Source organism: Dreissena polymorpha, chromosome 3 (assembly GCF_020536995.1).
Source record: "Dreissena polymorpha isolate Duluth1 chromosome 3, UMN_Dpol_1.0, whole genome shotgun sequence".
NCBI classification, from domain to species: Eukaryota; Metazoa; Mollusca; class Bivalvia; order Myida; family Dreissenidae; genus Dreissena; species Dreissena polymorpha.
The window spans coordinates 106473040-106487369 of record NC_068357.1 but is presented as its reverse complement, the minus strand read 5'-3'; the positions used below and the strand labels follow the sequence as shown (position 1 = coordinate 106487369).

The window sequence follows — 14330 nt, the reverse complement described above, 5'->3', positions numbered from 1 at the left end:
GTTTCCTTGATATGAGAGTTGAGTTTGAAAATGGTTCCGGTCAGTTGAATAACATGGCTGCCGGTGGGGAGGGGGGGGGGGGGGCAGTTTTCTAACATTTACATAGTAAAAAAAGCTTGTGAACACTCTAGAAGTCACATTTTTTGCCCAATCATCATGGAACTTGGTGAAAAGATTGGTTTTATATATATCATATAATTAATACCATAATTATTGCCTTTAGATTGTCCAAATTTTCATTAAATTATACAAAATCCTTGTAAACACTGAGGCCACAATTTTATTTCAGATTTTATGAATCTTGGTCATATTTATTTTTGTAAGCAAAGTTTGATGTTTGGTAAGGGGGGTCAACTCAAAATATAGGTCACCAGGACAAATCTTACAAAAACAAAATCACTCCATATGCCAGAGTTTTGGTTCAATAATGATGAAACTTGACCAGGATGTTTGTCTGGACAATATCTAGGTCAAGTTTGACGTTTGGTAAAGATTGAATGAACCGACTCCTCTCAGGTGAGCGAACTAGGGCCATCTTGGCCCTCTTGTTTTATTTTCCTAAATTTCTGAAAATTTCCATATGGTTTTCCAAAATTTGGTGTTTTACACATCTAAGTTTTTCATTTGCACAACATATGGAGTATTTGTATGCTGACATGTAGAGGTTATATATATTGCCCAGTCTTTATGGAACTTTGTCACAACGTTTGTCCCAATTATATTTCAAACATGTTAAAAACTGGTTCGCTTTGGATCAAAGCTAAGGTTTCAATGTCATTTCCCAATCTTCGTAAAACTGCTTCAGACCGATTTGCAATATGATGTTTTGGCTGAATTCATAACTGAGTCATATTGAAACAACAACTAGGTTACTTGGTCGAAAGAAAACACGTCTGAACACTTGAAGTGAAAGTGGCTAAGAAAACGTTTGCCAACGATGTATCAACCGAGTTTAAAACTTTGTCATAAACTTGGTCAAATTCACGGAAAAGCTTGTGAACACTCTTGATGCCACATTATATCAAGGCAGAGTTCATAATATGATCAAGTGGTGTAAGATACTAGGTCTTATTTAGGAAAAGGCGTTTGAACACTCCGGGCTACATTTATTGCCCAATATTTCTGAAACTGGTCTGATTTCTTCTTCAAGCTATATAATGATTCCATGGAAGTATGCGGTCTTGATATCTAAGGCTTTTTAAACTTTGCCAGAACATAGAACGATTTGCAGCTGGGAATTCGATAAAGAAGTCGAAGCCTGTATATGTAGACTAGATGATCGTAAATAAAGAACTTAATTGTGCGACCAATTTAGGCTGAATTATCGCTGTTATTCTGTTTTTAAACTAGTTGAGATGTGAAGGATCCTCACATTTTCGTTTTAAGTGCTTGATCGATTTCTGATGATCGTGAAGAAAGGAATTCGTCATTTATCACCAACTATGGTCCTTTGTATTTTTGTCCACAGTAGAACCACACCGTTCAATCGACTAACTGAATTAAGCAGGTTTGCGTGTGTTCTTTGAGAGCCTAAGTAAAAAGGACTGTGAGAACGTAATCCCTACCTTCCTAGTTGCTTACTTTTAAAGAAATCCGTTAGAATGTGGTCAAAAATCAAACAAAACTCACCACTGTCTCTCTGTCAAACTCTTATTACGAAGAATTTTGACCAAAGATAAATATGAACAACATTTTATTGAAATCTAATCATTTGTCTTCGGTTATTCCAAATTAAAGCATCCCACATGAACACACATCATTTTTATCAACGTTTAAATTCGAGTGGGGTTTGACAAACGGCTCAAGACAACGACCGTGGCTACTTTTTAGATGGTCATGCCATCGGCTGCGAAAATAACATTATGCTCAAGCCATCGGCGCTGAGGCAATGAAAATTGGCATGATGAGATGTGGACGATACTCATTGACCAATGCTCAAGCCATCGGCGCTGAGGCAATGAAAATTGGCATGATGAGATGTGGACGATACTCATTGACCATATTCGATAGAACTATCAGATATTTTGATCACAAAAACAGTTTTAAGATTTTCGTTCGTATTTTGAAATAAAATGGGATGGGTGAGTGGATTTCTTTTTAAATAATTCATACTTTGACATTATTGAAAAAAGTCATGACACGCAATATGTCTCCACATCATGTAGAGTACACTTGACTCTTGCTATGCCAAAGACGGATATATCGAAGTAATGGAAACTTCGAACATTTAAGTTAATTCCCTTCTCAAATTTGAGATACATTGTTTTTTCTTAATTGAAAACGCATGAATGCATTTACAAACTTTAAGACAGCTACATGAAGATTGAAAGTAATGTTGGAATCTCCTACTGGAGAGCTTTCAGCATCGTTTTTCACCTGTATCTAGTTATAACAAGTCAGAAATGTACTTATAAATCGGGTAACTCTAATATCTTTTATCTCGAAATAATTTGTATGGTTAATGAACTTCGACATTTCGAGATTCCACTGTACTTCAAAGGAGATTGTCAAATGTGTTTGGCATGCGTTGTACTATATGATTTCCTTCTATCCTTTTGTTAAAATAGCAATAATTATTGCAAAACTCTTATTACGAGCAAACTTACGATCTATATCGCTTGCGGCTTTCTTTCAAAATTATACTATATGGAATCTAAGGACCATGGATAATTCATATGTGATTTGTCGCGGTACGACTGAAAATAGTTTAAACTGTATAGAACTTACACATTCAAATAAATTAACAAGTTGAACGTTAAATTATCACGCAGATACGGAGTCCGGATAATAGATAGATAGATAGATTTATTTCGGCATAGGAAGCATATACACAGTTCACAACATAATATAGAATAAAATAATAAGCAATTATTAAAAACTATATCATGTACAATAAACTATGACATGCTCACCAAACCAAGGATAACAAAAAAGAGCAACCCCTTATTTCCACTGTGGTCCTTATTATTGGTGGCATGACAAAAAGAGGCAGACCTTAAACATAATTATGATGACCTTAAACATAACTATGTTCATAGTAAAATAATTATTTAATGAAATAAAAAATGTATATCACCGTTCAAAAGAGATCAAACTAATTATTACAGTAGTGCTCAGAAAATATCACAGGAACTGGAAACTAAGATCAATTGATAATGTTATCAATTATTGCAACACATAGATATTTTGACAGTTGTAATTTGATGATATGAGGTATCATGAATTATCTAAATTAAATATATTGCTAAAATGTATGTTATGAAGTATGAACTAATAATTATTTAAAATAAAAACCAAAGCCGAAGTTAATATCTGCTTATTAAAAAGTGAAAAGATACATATATATACAAATTTATATATTATTCATTAAATGACTTTTAATGGCAACCTTAAAGCCTTCTAACCTGTTGACCTGTGTGAGTGACTCGGGTAAAGAGTTCCAGAGTTAAATGCTATTAAAAAAAAGATTTGGAACCATGACATTTGACCTTGGGTAAACAATACCCACCCTTTTTACTAAGCCTAGTGCTGTAATTATGCATAGAATCTTGAGAAACAAAGTGTTCACTCATGTAATCTGGAGAAAGGCCATTTCTTATTTTGAAGACATGCCATAACATTATTTGATTTACTCTCATGTGAACTGGTAACCAGTTGAGGGACTTAAAGTGAGATTGGTCAATATGAGCTCTAGAATCAAGGTCAAGAACAAACCTAATTAACTTATTTTGACAGGTTTGTAACTTATTTCTTAAAGTCCGAGTTATACTATTATACCAAACAGAACAAGCATAATCATAATGACACTGAATCAGTGACATTACAAGAAGTTTCTTCGTATGCAAAGTAAGGAAATCTTTCTTACGATAAAGGAATTTTAACCTAGAATTGGCCTTTTTCAAAAGAGACTCAGCCATTGAGCAGAAAGAAAGGTTTTGGTCAAGGGTAATTCCAAGATACTTAACGGATGATGTAGAAGCAATGGGTGTACCATTACAAGATATATCAATGCTAGATTGTGACCTAAGTTTTTGCTTGGACCCAAACACAATTGACTCAGTTTTACCTAAGTGCAATGACAACTTATTGTCGATCAACCATTGGCTAACCAAGTTCATATCATCTGTTAGTGCCTTTTCAACATCAAGTACACTTTTACCAGAAACAAGGATTCCAGAATCATCAGCATATAATAACAGTTTATTTTTAGCCATCTTTAATCTCGCTCTTATTTCATCAGGGGCGACACACGATACACGAAGCGATACACGATATTTTGCGCGACACACGAAGCGACACATGATATTTTTAGCGATACTAAAAGCGACACAATATGTTTTGCACGACACACGATATTCTTCGCGAAACACGAAGCGACGCGCGAGAATGTACCACGAAATATCGCCCTTGTGTAGGTAGCCCAAAAGGCGACATATCGCGTTAAATATCGCGTGTCGCTTTGAGTATCGCGCAAAATATTGTGTGTCGCTTCGTGTATGGCGCAAATTATCGTGTGTCGCTTTGAGTATCTAGCAAAATATCGTGTCTCGCGTTCAAAGGGCGACACACGATATGTTGCGCGATTCACGAAGCGGCACACGAAATTTTCGCGATACTCAAAGCGAAACGCGATATTTTGCTCGACATCGGCTGAGGCAATGTTTTTTCTAATTAATGTTGTGTTTTTCTGGTGTAAAAACCCACCTAGAATGATGAAATTGAAATTAAATTGGAATTATATAGCGCGATGTACTACACTTGATGACTTTTCGAACGCAAGTGGGGAAGCTAGGAAGCCTGCAACATGCCGATTGCGCTGTTGCGCTCCTGAAATTTAATACGAGACATATTTATTTTTAAATTATTTTTATGTTTTCCTAGTGTATCAACCCACCTAAAATAAAGAAATTGAAATAAATTAGAATCATATCGCGTTTCACCATTTCCACGTGCAAAAAAAATTATACAGGAATGAGATAAATACTAAGTGGCATTGTCAAAAATAAGAGAAATATCAGTCACATAAAAATGGTATTTCACTGTTTGAAACCGTGAAAAATAACAGTGAAAAATATCGATATTTTTCACTGTTTTATTGTGAAACGACGTTATTTTTTGCAACGAAATGACGTCATAAATCCAGCGAAGTTATACAGTTTAACTCTTTTACAATGTATATAAACGGTGAAAAAATGCATAAAATAAAAAGAAAATTTGTTTGATTTGATGGAATATCGATTTTAATTCACTCGTGATCATAAAAAATACATATTTTCACTCGTGGCTTTGCCACTCGTGAACATATTATTTTATATGATCACTCGTGAAATAAAATCGATATTCCACCGAACCAAAAAAAAATATCCTCTATATATGACACTACTTAAAAGATGGAAAAACTAGAGCTTTGTCACAGACGTGACGAATACCCCGACATTCCGCATTGACACAGAATATTTTGCATGTTGTCTTCACAAAAAACAGCGGACACCATGCTCAATGTTTAAAACGCACTAAGTGACCCCGTGACCTGGTTTTTGACCCTGCATGGCCCATGTTCGAACTTGACTTAAACATCATCTAGATACAACTTCTGACCAAGTGTGCTGAAGATCGGATGAAAACTACTTGAATTAGAGAGCAGACACCATGCTGAATGTGTAAAACGTACTAAGTGACCCAGTGACCTAGTTTTTGACCCGTCATGACCCATATTCGAACTTTACCTAGAAATCATTTAGATACAACTTCTGACCAAGTTTGGTGAAGATCGGATGCAAACTACTTGAATTAGAGAGCGGGCACCATGCTCAATGTTTAAAACGCACTAAGTGACCCCATGACCTAGTTTTTGACACAGCAAGGCCCATGTTCGAACTTGGCTTAGATATCATCTAGATACAACATCTGACCAAGTTTGGTGAAGATCGGATGAAAACTACTTAATTAGAGAGCGGACACGGACCGACCCACCGACAGACCGACAAGCTCACTCCTATATACCCCCCTAAACTTCGTTTAGTGGGGGTATAAAAACTACAACATCAAGCAAACATCATTTGCATTAAAGCTGGGATTGCAATTTCTACAAATAAAAGTGATTTTTCTTTTCAAACAGAAAAATGTAAGGGGGGTCCAGACAAAGCTCCTGTTGGCTTTACAACCTAAAAAATACCCACAGCCGTACTAAACACAGTTTTAATTAAATACTCTATAAATTTGTAAGTAAAACCAGAATTTCCTTGTTGGCATGGATAATTTAAGCACATTAATATGCTAGCACAGTTTTTCTTGAGACATGCACAATTAAAGAAGGAACACTGAGCATTCATGTGGCTAAACATTTTTCTAGATTTATCAGTCCCATAAGTTGGTAAAAACAACAGTTATAAAGCAAACATTTAGCAACAACAGCAAGGCTGCAAAATCTAAATCCTGTGCCTACCTCTGAAGTGACAGGATCCTGTTCTTCCACAATTATCTCCCCATTCAGAGGTTTGCTCGCAGCACACGGTGCCCCTGCAGTACCCTCTATGGTGGCTGGCACGAGGCTCGAGTCAGACTGACTGTGCACCAGGGACTTTGGCTGGTCCTGTGACAGTCGCTGCAGGTTACCCGTGCTGCTGTGAGGCACCTATGAACCACAAAATGATATTATCCTAGGTCTGGGAAAAAGCGCTTAATGTAAATGCATAAAATGTCCCAGTCTGCACAGGCCTATCAGGGATGACGTGTTGTGCTTTTATAGTATTTTTTTTGGAAAGGATTTTTTTTATAGAAAATCCAGCTTAGGCAAAAAGTGTAATATCTCATAAGCCTGAGCAGATCTTTTATTGTTTGAGATTGAAATTACTGTCCTCGTAATCATCATCCTTAATCATCATAATCATCAGTATTTTCCCATTATATCATACTTGCAATGACCAACTAGCAGAGTCAATATCAGACCAAAGTTTATCACAAGTCATTGTCTAACTGCCATTCAGTTTTTTAAATAACATGCTATGGTGCTCACAAATATTTTTATGTCACTTTTGAATATGTAACAGATTTTGTTGAGCACTTGATATATAACAATGCTCCCACCTCTCATATGGATATATATGAGCCACTCTCTGTGAAAATGGGGCTTAATGCATGTGCCTAAAGTGATGTCCAATAGCCTGTGTAGTCAGCACAGGCTAATCAGGGACAGTGCAGCTGCACAGGCTAATCTGGGACAACACTTTAAGCCCATGCATTAAACCATATTTTCCTGGAGCACAGCATATATGTATGTATATAACTGTTCTTAAAATAATAATACATGCATTTTATCTTACTATTTTATGTATGTATTTACCTAAGTATCTCGCAATGAACATAATATAGGCATTGGACCTTACTGGCAATAAACATAATATAGCCATTGGACCCTACTATTTTTTGTATGTATATACCAAAGTATCTGGCAATGAACATAATATAGGCATTGGACCTTAATATTTTTTGCTTGTATATTCTTGAGTATCTGGCAATGAACATAATACAGGCATTGGACCTTACTATTTTATGTATGTATATACCTAAGAATCTGGCAATGAACATAATATAGGCATTGGACCTTACTTTTTTTTGTATGTATATACCTAAGAATCTGGCAATGAACATAATATAGGCATTGGACCTTAATATTTTTTGTATGTATATACATGTACCTAATTATCTGGCAATATAAGTAATATAGGCATTGAACCTTATATTTTTTGTATGTATATACCTAAGTTTCTTGCAATGTACATTATATAGGCATGGGACCTTTAATACTATTTTTTGTATACATATATACCTAAGAATCTGGCAATGAACATAATATAGGCATTGGACCTTACTATTTTCTGTTTGTATATACCTAAGTCTCTGGCAATGTACATAATATAGGCATTGGACCTTACTATTTTCTGTATGCATATACCTAAGTTTCTGGCAATGAACATAATATAGGCATTGGCCTTTACTATTTTTTGTATGTATATACCTAAGTATCTGGCAATAAACATAATATAGGCATTGGCCCTTACTATTTTTTTGTATGTATATACCTAAGTATCTGGCAATAAACATAATACAGGCATTGGACCTTACTATTTTTTGTATGTATATACCTTAGTATCTGGCAATAAACATAATATAGGCATTGGACCATTAGTAATATTTTTATGTATATACCTAAGTATCTTGCATTGTACATCATATAGGCATTGGACCTTACTATTTTTTGTATGTTTATACCTAAGTTTCTTGCAATGTACATTATATAGGCATGGGACCTTTAATACTATTTTTGTATACGTATATACCTAAGTATCTTGCAATGTACATAATATAGGCATTGGACCTTACTATTTTTTGTATGTATATACCTAAGTTTCTGGCAATGTACATAATATAGGCATTGGACCTTACTATTTTCTGTATGCATATACCTAAGTTTATGGCAATGAACATAATATAGGCATTTGCCCTTACTATTTTTTTGTATGTATATACCCAAGTATCTGGCAATAAACATAATACAGGCATTGGACCTTACTATTTTTTGTATTATATAGCTTAGTATCTGGCAATAAACATAATATAGGCATTGGACCATTAATATTTTTTTTATGTATATACCTAAGTATCTTGCATTGTACATAATACAGACATTGGCGCTTACTATTTTCTTTGGTCGAGGCTTGGCACCCCTAGCAAGTACTTCTGATGGCACAAACATGCCCAGGCTTTTCCTGCAAAACAAAAAATCATTCATTTTAGAAATTGTTTAAAACACAGAATATTTCACTGATTAAGATTTTCTTAGAACTTTCTGCTAAAAGATTGAACAAGAGAGAGAACTGTGCAATGAGTTTTTCTTGAATAAGACAACTCTTTATGTATCAGTATACCACGGAGCGTATATTGACAGGAGTTGAAACGAGTATTTGACCCTTACTGTAGTCAATTTAAATTCATGCAAAAACTAATCATCCGATTTTATTGGTTTATACGTTATCTTGTTGCTTATTAATTCCTCTTTCAAAAAAAAATAACTTTTAGTAAATTTCCGTTGTTATTAATGGATGTATAGCGAGTTAAACACGAGAATTACACATTTTATGTTTTACCCACGCGCGTTCAACCTTGTCGATACTTTGTTACGTAACCAGTAGCTATCGATTAGCGTACATCGAAGCGCCGAGTTAAACATTTTGATGTACCCACTTACGTTTTTTTTCTAATTTAACTTTTATTTCTCGGCCGATTTTGACAAATTATATATCATTAGAAAGCCTACATTTCGTAGTTTTCAGATATATAAATATATATGAAGTTTTACTTCTAATTTGGGCAGCCCGGCGAGTTATAACTTAAAATCTTGCAAATATCATACCATTTTAGAATCTATATTTACGGTAAACATGGTCGTACTTTATACAGATTTGAAACGTTTATATTAGGAGTTTAGTTTTTAAAACTACATCTTGCTTAGGAGAATAGAATTCTGTATACGATAGAAAAAAATGGGTTTAAAAATGAAAGTAAATAAGGAATGACTTTGTTCGAAAGTAGCTCGCGGTCATAACGCTCCGAACTGATGCTACGGTCTTGGCGATTATGATTTTGTTTAGATACCGACCATTAAATTTCCGTTGCCAGGATTATTATATTTTTATCGAAAACATTGTTCACGAAACATATCAATAAATCTTACTATTAATGAAGCTTAATAAATTAACGATTTCAGCTCTTGTTTATAACACTGAAAGGGTGATAATTTTATATGCGCCCTCGTATATAGCGGACCCTCTTGATATTTTTCGGCTTTGCACACTTCAAATAAAATGGGTGTGAAAAACATTTGTTTGTTGTTTATTATCAAGGAGGTTATTATGCATAATGATATGAAAGGTGATGTACCTTAAATTATCAATAAATTAAACTTATTTAGAGATTCTTGAAAATCACGGACGGTGTTACGCAGATCATTTCGTATTTTAAAATCAGTGCACTATGTCCAACTATTCAAAATCGGATTTTTTTTCACTGGGATGACGACGACTTAGACGAATTGTTAGGTGATTACACATGTAGCAGTGATGATTCTGAGAATGTTAAACCGTGTAAGAAAGTAAGTGACAAAAGCAATCGAATCAGTGTACCAGTGTACAGAGTGCCCAAAAACTTACAAGACAATGTCTCGTTTTCGGGGTCATATGATTTCCAAGCACGGATACGAAAGAGTGAATGGTAAATATTTCATTTGTTTCATCATGCTTATTTCATCGATTGCATCTGAATCGGAGGGCATTATTGCTAGTGGTAAAGAGTAACAGATCTTCTTCAGTTTGACAAAGGTAGATTGTTTTTACTCCATTACATGTTTGTTATAATTGTTCTTGATTTTAGTTGTCTTTCACTTGGAATTAATACAAAAATAGAGAGGTCATTGTTTGAAGCTTTGACACATTGATTAAGCCTCATCAGGGGTGTGAGTGCTTGATTGTAATACCCATTAATGGCACGCTCTTTTTTTTTCTTTTTTTTTTAAATCAGAGTTTATTTACAGGTCCTACCGGCCTCTTCACGAGGTCTTTGAGGTCCGACCTGCCCCTGTAACCTTTCAGGAGATAACAGTTATTTTAAGTCAGAGTAGGTCAGATTTACCCCGGGTGTCCGGGTGTTTTGCCAAAGGTTTTTACTTTTAGTTTTAGGAGAGTTCAGTGCACGCTGGCCAATGAGACCTTAATGTGCCCTGAACTGTATTGCTGGTGATGATTTTATGATTAGGTTTTATGCTGTGTGCATGAGTAATGTGTATTTGTTTGTTATATAGGTGTGTTCGGTGTATTGGTTTGCTTAGGGTGTTGTGTAGGTTGGTGTTGTGTGTATGTGGGTGTTATATAGGTGTGTTCGGTGTACTGGTTTGTTTGGGGGTGATGTGTAAGTGAGTGTTATGTGATTGTGTTCTAGGTCTTATGGAGATAATGTATATGCGGTTGTGTGTAGATCAGTCATAGAGGCCGACCAAGGAGCAGCACTCATTCCACTCGGAGCAACCATCGTCCGCCTGCCAAACATCCAGACCATGCGTCAGATATGGCTGAATTATATTTACTTTAACGTGGTTTTTGTTTTTATAATTAGGTGTGAAGTGATGTAATATGTTATAAGGAGTATTTTGAGCTTTGCTAGACGTTATTATTATGTTGTAGTAAACCCGTTTTTGTCTGACTGTGTAGGGTTGTTGTGCTCTCCGCCCAAAGAGAGGTGTTAGTGGGGGTTCGAGCGGGATACAGGCAACGCCCAGATTCCAGAGGCGTCCCTGGTTCTTTTAAGTGCCCGGTGTATAGCACCGATACACTGCACCCCTTTTAACGTCCCTCGCGGAGGACATGTTAGTACATGGTGTTAGTTATGGTTCAAATATCGCTATGCTGCCTTGTGTCATATTTTATGGTGACGTAGGCTCTCACTGTTATTTTTATGAGAGTTGGTAGTATAGTGTTGTCAGGGTCAGACTAGTTTTTTGTGAAAGATAATGTATTTGATGATAGAAGAGGGGGCCTGACTATGTGTTATTCGACCGAGATGACTAGTTTAATTGTGGGCACAGACGATATGAAGAGTTTTCTTTCTTCTTGCTGAGGTAGTGGTCTGCAGCTCTGTGGTGTTGTGGGGGCCAGACTAGTTTTGATAGGGCATTTACTCGATGATAGAATAGAGGGGCTGTGTTATAGTAGTTTGGTACTAGGAGAGCACGCACGTTATAGTTATATTATCTATGGTGACACCGGCAGCAACCCTATGTACTATTTTGTTTGACCGTAGCGCAGCTACTTCCTGCGTCGTTATTGACGTTCTGTGGGCGACACCGGCTACATAGGTACATAAGAGTATTCAAATACAACGGTTAGTGTACTACTGGGATATAGGATGGTGAGCAAATAATAAATACCTTTACCTTTACCTTTTTTTTTTGGTCATCTTGGATGGGTCGTGTCGGCAGAGTCATAGATAATCTATCCCGTCCGGCACGCTCCAACCAACATATTTTTATAATATACATATATAAACAATGACAAAATTATGGTACTATGGTACTGTTATGCTATATAAACCTGTAGGGGTTGCACTGTAGATATCTCAAGTAATGAGTTACTTACGTGCGCACTAAGTGCGGCTTCCGCTAATTTGTGGAAGTGAGTGGACTGTGTGCATTCCCCTGTTACGTTGTCGTCGGTTGCTGCGTGCTGTATGCAGCGGAAAAAAAAATAATTAAAAAGCCAGCACGGGGAGGGGTCTCGTGGAACCCGAATACTGTTATCTCAATTGCTAACTGTTTTTCACGGCGGGGGGGGGGGGGCTTTAAATTGCGTCTATGTTGTTAAGTCGCGGTTGTTAACGAGGCAGGTGACCGATTAATTTCATGGGTTGGATGACAGTTATATTTGGTAGCGTAATCCCTTCCGTCGTTGTATTAAGAGAGTGTTGTTATACTGGGTTATATTGTGTAGCCTGTCAGCCCTTGCCCGTCCGCGGCGTCGTCACAGGGCACAGACCAGGGGGCCCCACGAGGATCACCGGTGAGACCCGTCGGCTATGCCCTGCGACGGGGTAACTATAGGTCGGCTGTCATATCCGTGCCACGTTCGGGCCGTGATACTGCCGTAAGCTCCTTCTGAGCGGGCTCGGGCGAGCTCCCGCATCACCGCGGCGTCCCATACGGGATAATTGTTTTCAATAGTCACAAGGGTCTACGGGTTATTATTTTAGTTGTAAAGAACACGATGTATCTGGTGTATTTATACTGTAGTATTTATTGTTTATTTTAATAAGGCATACGCAGTGGAAGCTCTCTATCGGAGTATTTAACTGTACGTTTCATGCGCGATGTAATTAGTGTATTTATATTTTATTCAGATATCCCGTGTCTCGCAAAAATTTGAAAACATGTTGCCTTACAACGGATCCGATCTTGTTCGGAGGCATTTACAGTAGACGGCGATCAATATTTACCGTGATATTGCTGTATGCTGCTATTATACCTGCACTTAGTTCTAGTCTTTGGGCCGCATGATGAGGGCATATAAAGAATAAATGTTCGAATGTGTCTGGAACGCTGCATTGGGGGCAGAGAACTGTTTTGTGGTAATCGCCGTGTAATCTAGACACCATTAGGCGCATGCGCGTATATGCTCTGTCTTCTTGTTTAATGGCGCTTTAGACATGAATCTTGTGGCTGGGGTTAGTGATAAATGGTAAATCATGATCAGCGCAATATATTGAATAGTGGTGGTCTTGTTCAGTATACGCTTTTTGGTTAATAATGGCGATAAGTTCGCGTGCGCTGGGTTTTAACCCGGAGAGTAGACCCTCCTGTGATCCTATTTTTCGGCGTAAGCTGTATTAAGCCAGCTTTTCACCTTAGCCTGACCTTTGTAAGTGTCCAATAAAATTCCAATAAAATTTCCCGCGGCTAGGTACGAATGAATACACTTCATTTATTCCATTGGCTGATTTGAGTATACCACCAGAACATTGGAAACATATCCGCGTCTTTGTAACACTGTTTTACTGTATGAAACAATTTAATCTCGAATGAAAAGGCTTAATAGATAGAACAGTTTTACACTCAATTCTCGACATCAATACAGTTTGTGCGTACACCTTTTATTTTCAGAGTATTACCAGCGCAAGAGCGTTTATACTTAAACGGCTATGTTCTCATATTTAGTACTTACTTCCTTATTCCTGTCAACATGTTAACATGTAAAAGTATAAAGAGCAATGGAAGCGAGGCCTCACTTTAAAGCATTGCATTTCAACCCGCGAGGTATATCGGGTCAATTCGCGGACATTCAGAGTTTATATACAGGTCATCACCGGAGTTGGCGGCCAGTAAAATAATCGTTATATAATAAAGACGCTATCCGTGAACTAGGTGACCTGGAATTTTCTTTAGACCAGAAATATGTTAAATGAAGATATTCAGCAATATAATTATGGTATGTAAATAATAGATTCTTAATGTGTTTTCAACAATACAATGATAAATATTATTGTTGATAAATTTAACAATAATTATTCGTCCATATTGCCTAATGTACTAAAGTGATATTATGAGCATGTAACAGTTTATAGGTGTCTATCGCAACCGTTGATTATTTTTGATGTTTCTACTTCATATACACTTATATTAATTAATGCAGCATCATCATACTAAAACAATATACCAGAAAGAGAAAAATAATGCATTTGAATATCAACCGTACTTTCGTTTGACAACTGATCATGCGTTTACGAGTTGA

General features: G+C 36.5%; 3 protein-coding genes across 5 annotated transcripts in view; 1 reads left to right on the top strand and 2 right to left on the bottom strand.

Moving 5' to 3' along the window:
* LOC127870890 (seipin-like) overlaps positions 1 to 14330 on the top strand; it is a 68621-nt gene that overhangs the window by 21004 nt on the left and 33287 nt on the right. The gene's annotated exons all lie outside the window — the stretch shown is intronic.
* The window catches only part of LOC127870864 (poly(A) polymerase type 3-like), a 125677-nt gene that overhangs the window by 84610 nt on the left and 26737 nt on the right, over positions 1 to 14330 (bottom strand). The window lies entirely within an intron of this gene.
* The window catches only part of LOC127870874 (poly(A) polymerase type 3-like), a 38305-nt gene continuing 26767 nt past the window's right edge, over positions 2793 to 14330 (bottom strand). Inside the window, 3 exon segments of the mRNA XM_052413447.1 lie at positions 2793 to 4827; positions 6446 to 6634; positions 8699 to 8768. Of these exon segments, the coding sequence (XP_052269407.1) occupies positions 4789 to 4827; positions 6446 to 6634; positions 8699 to 8768 (298 nt within the window). The 3' untranslated portion in view covers positions 2793 to 4788.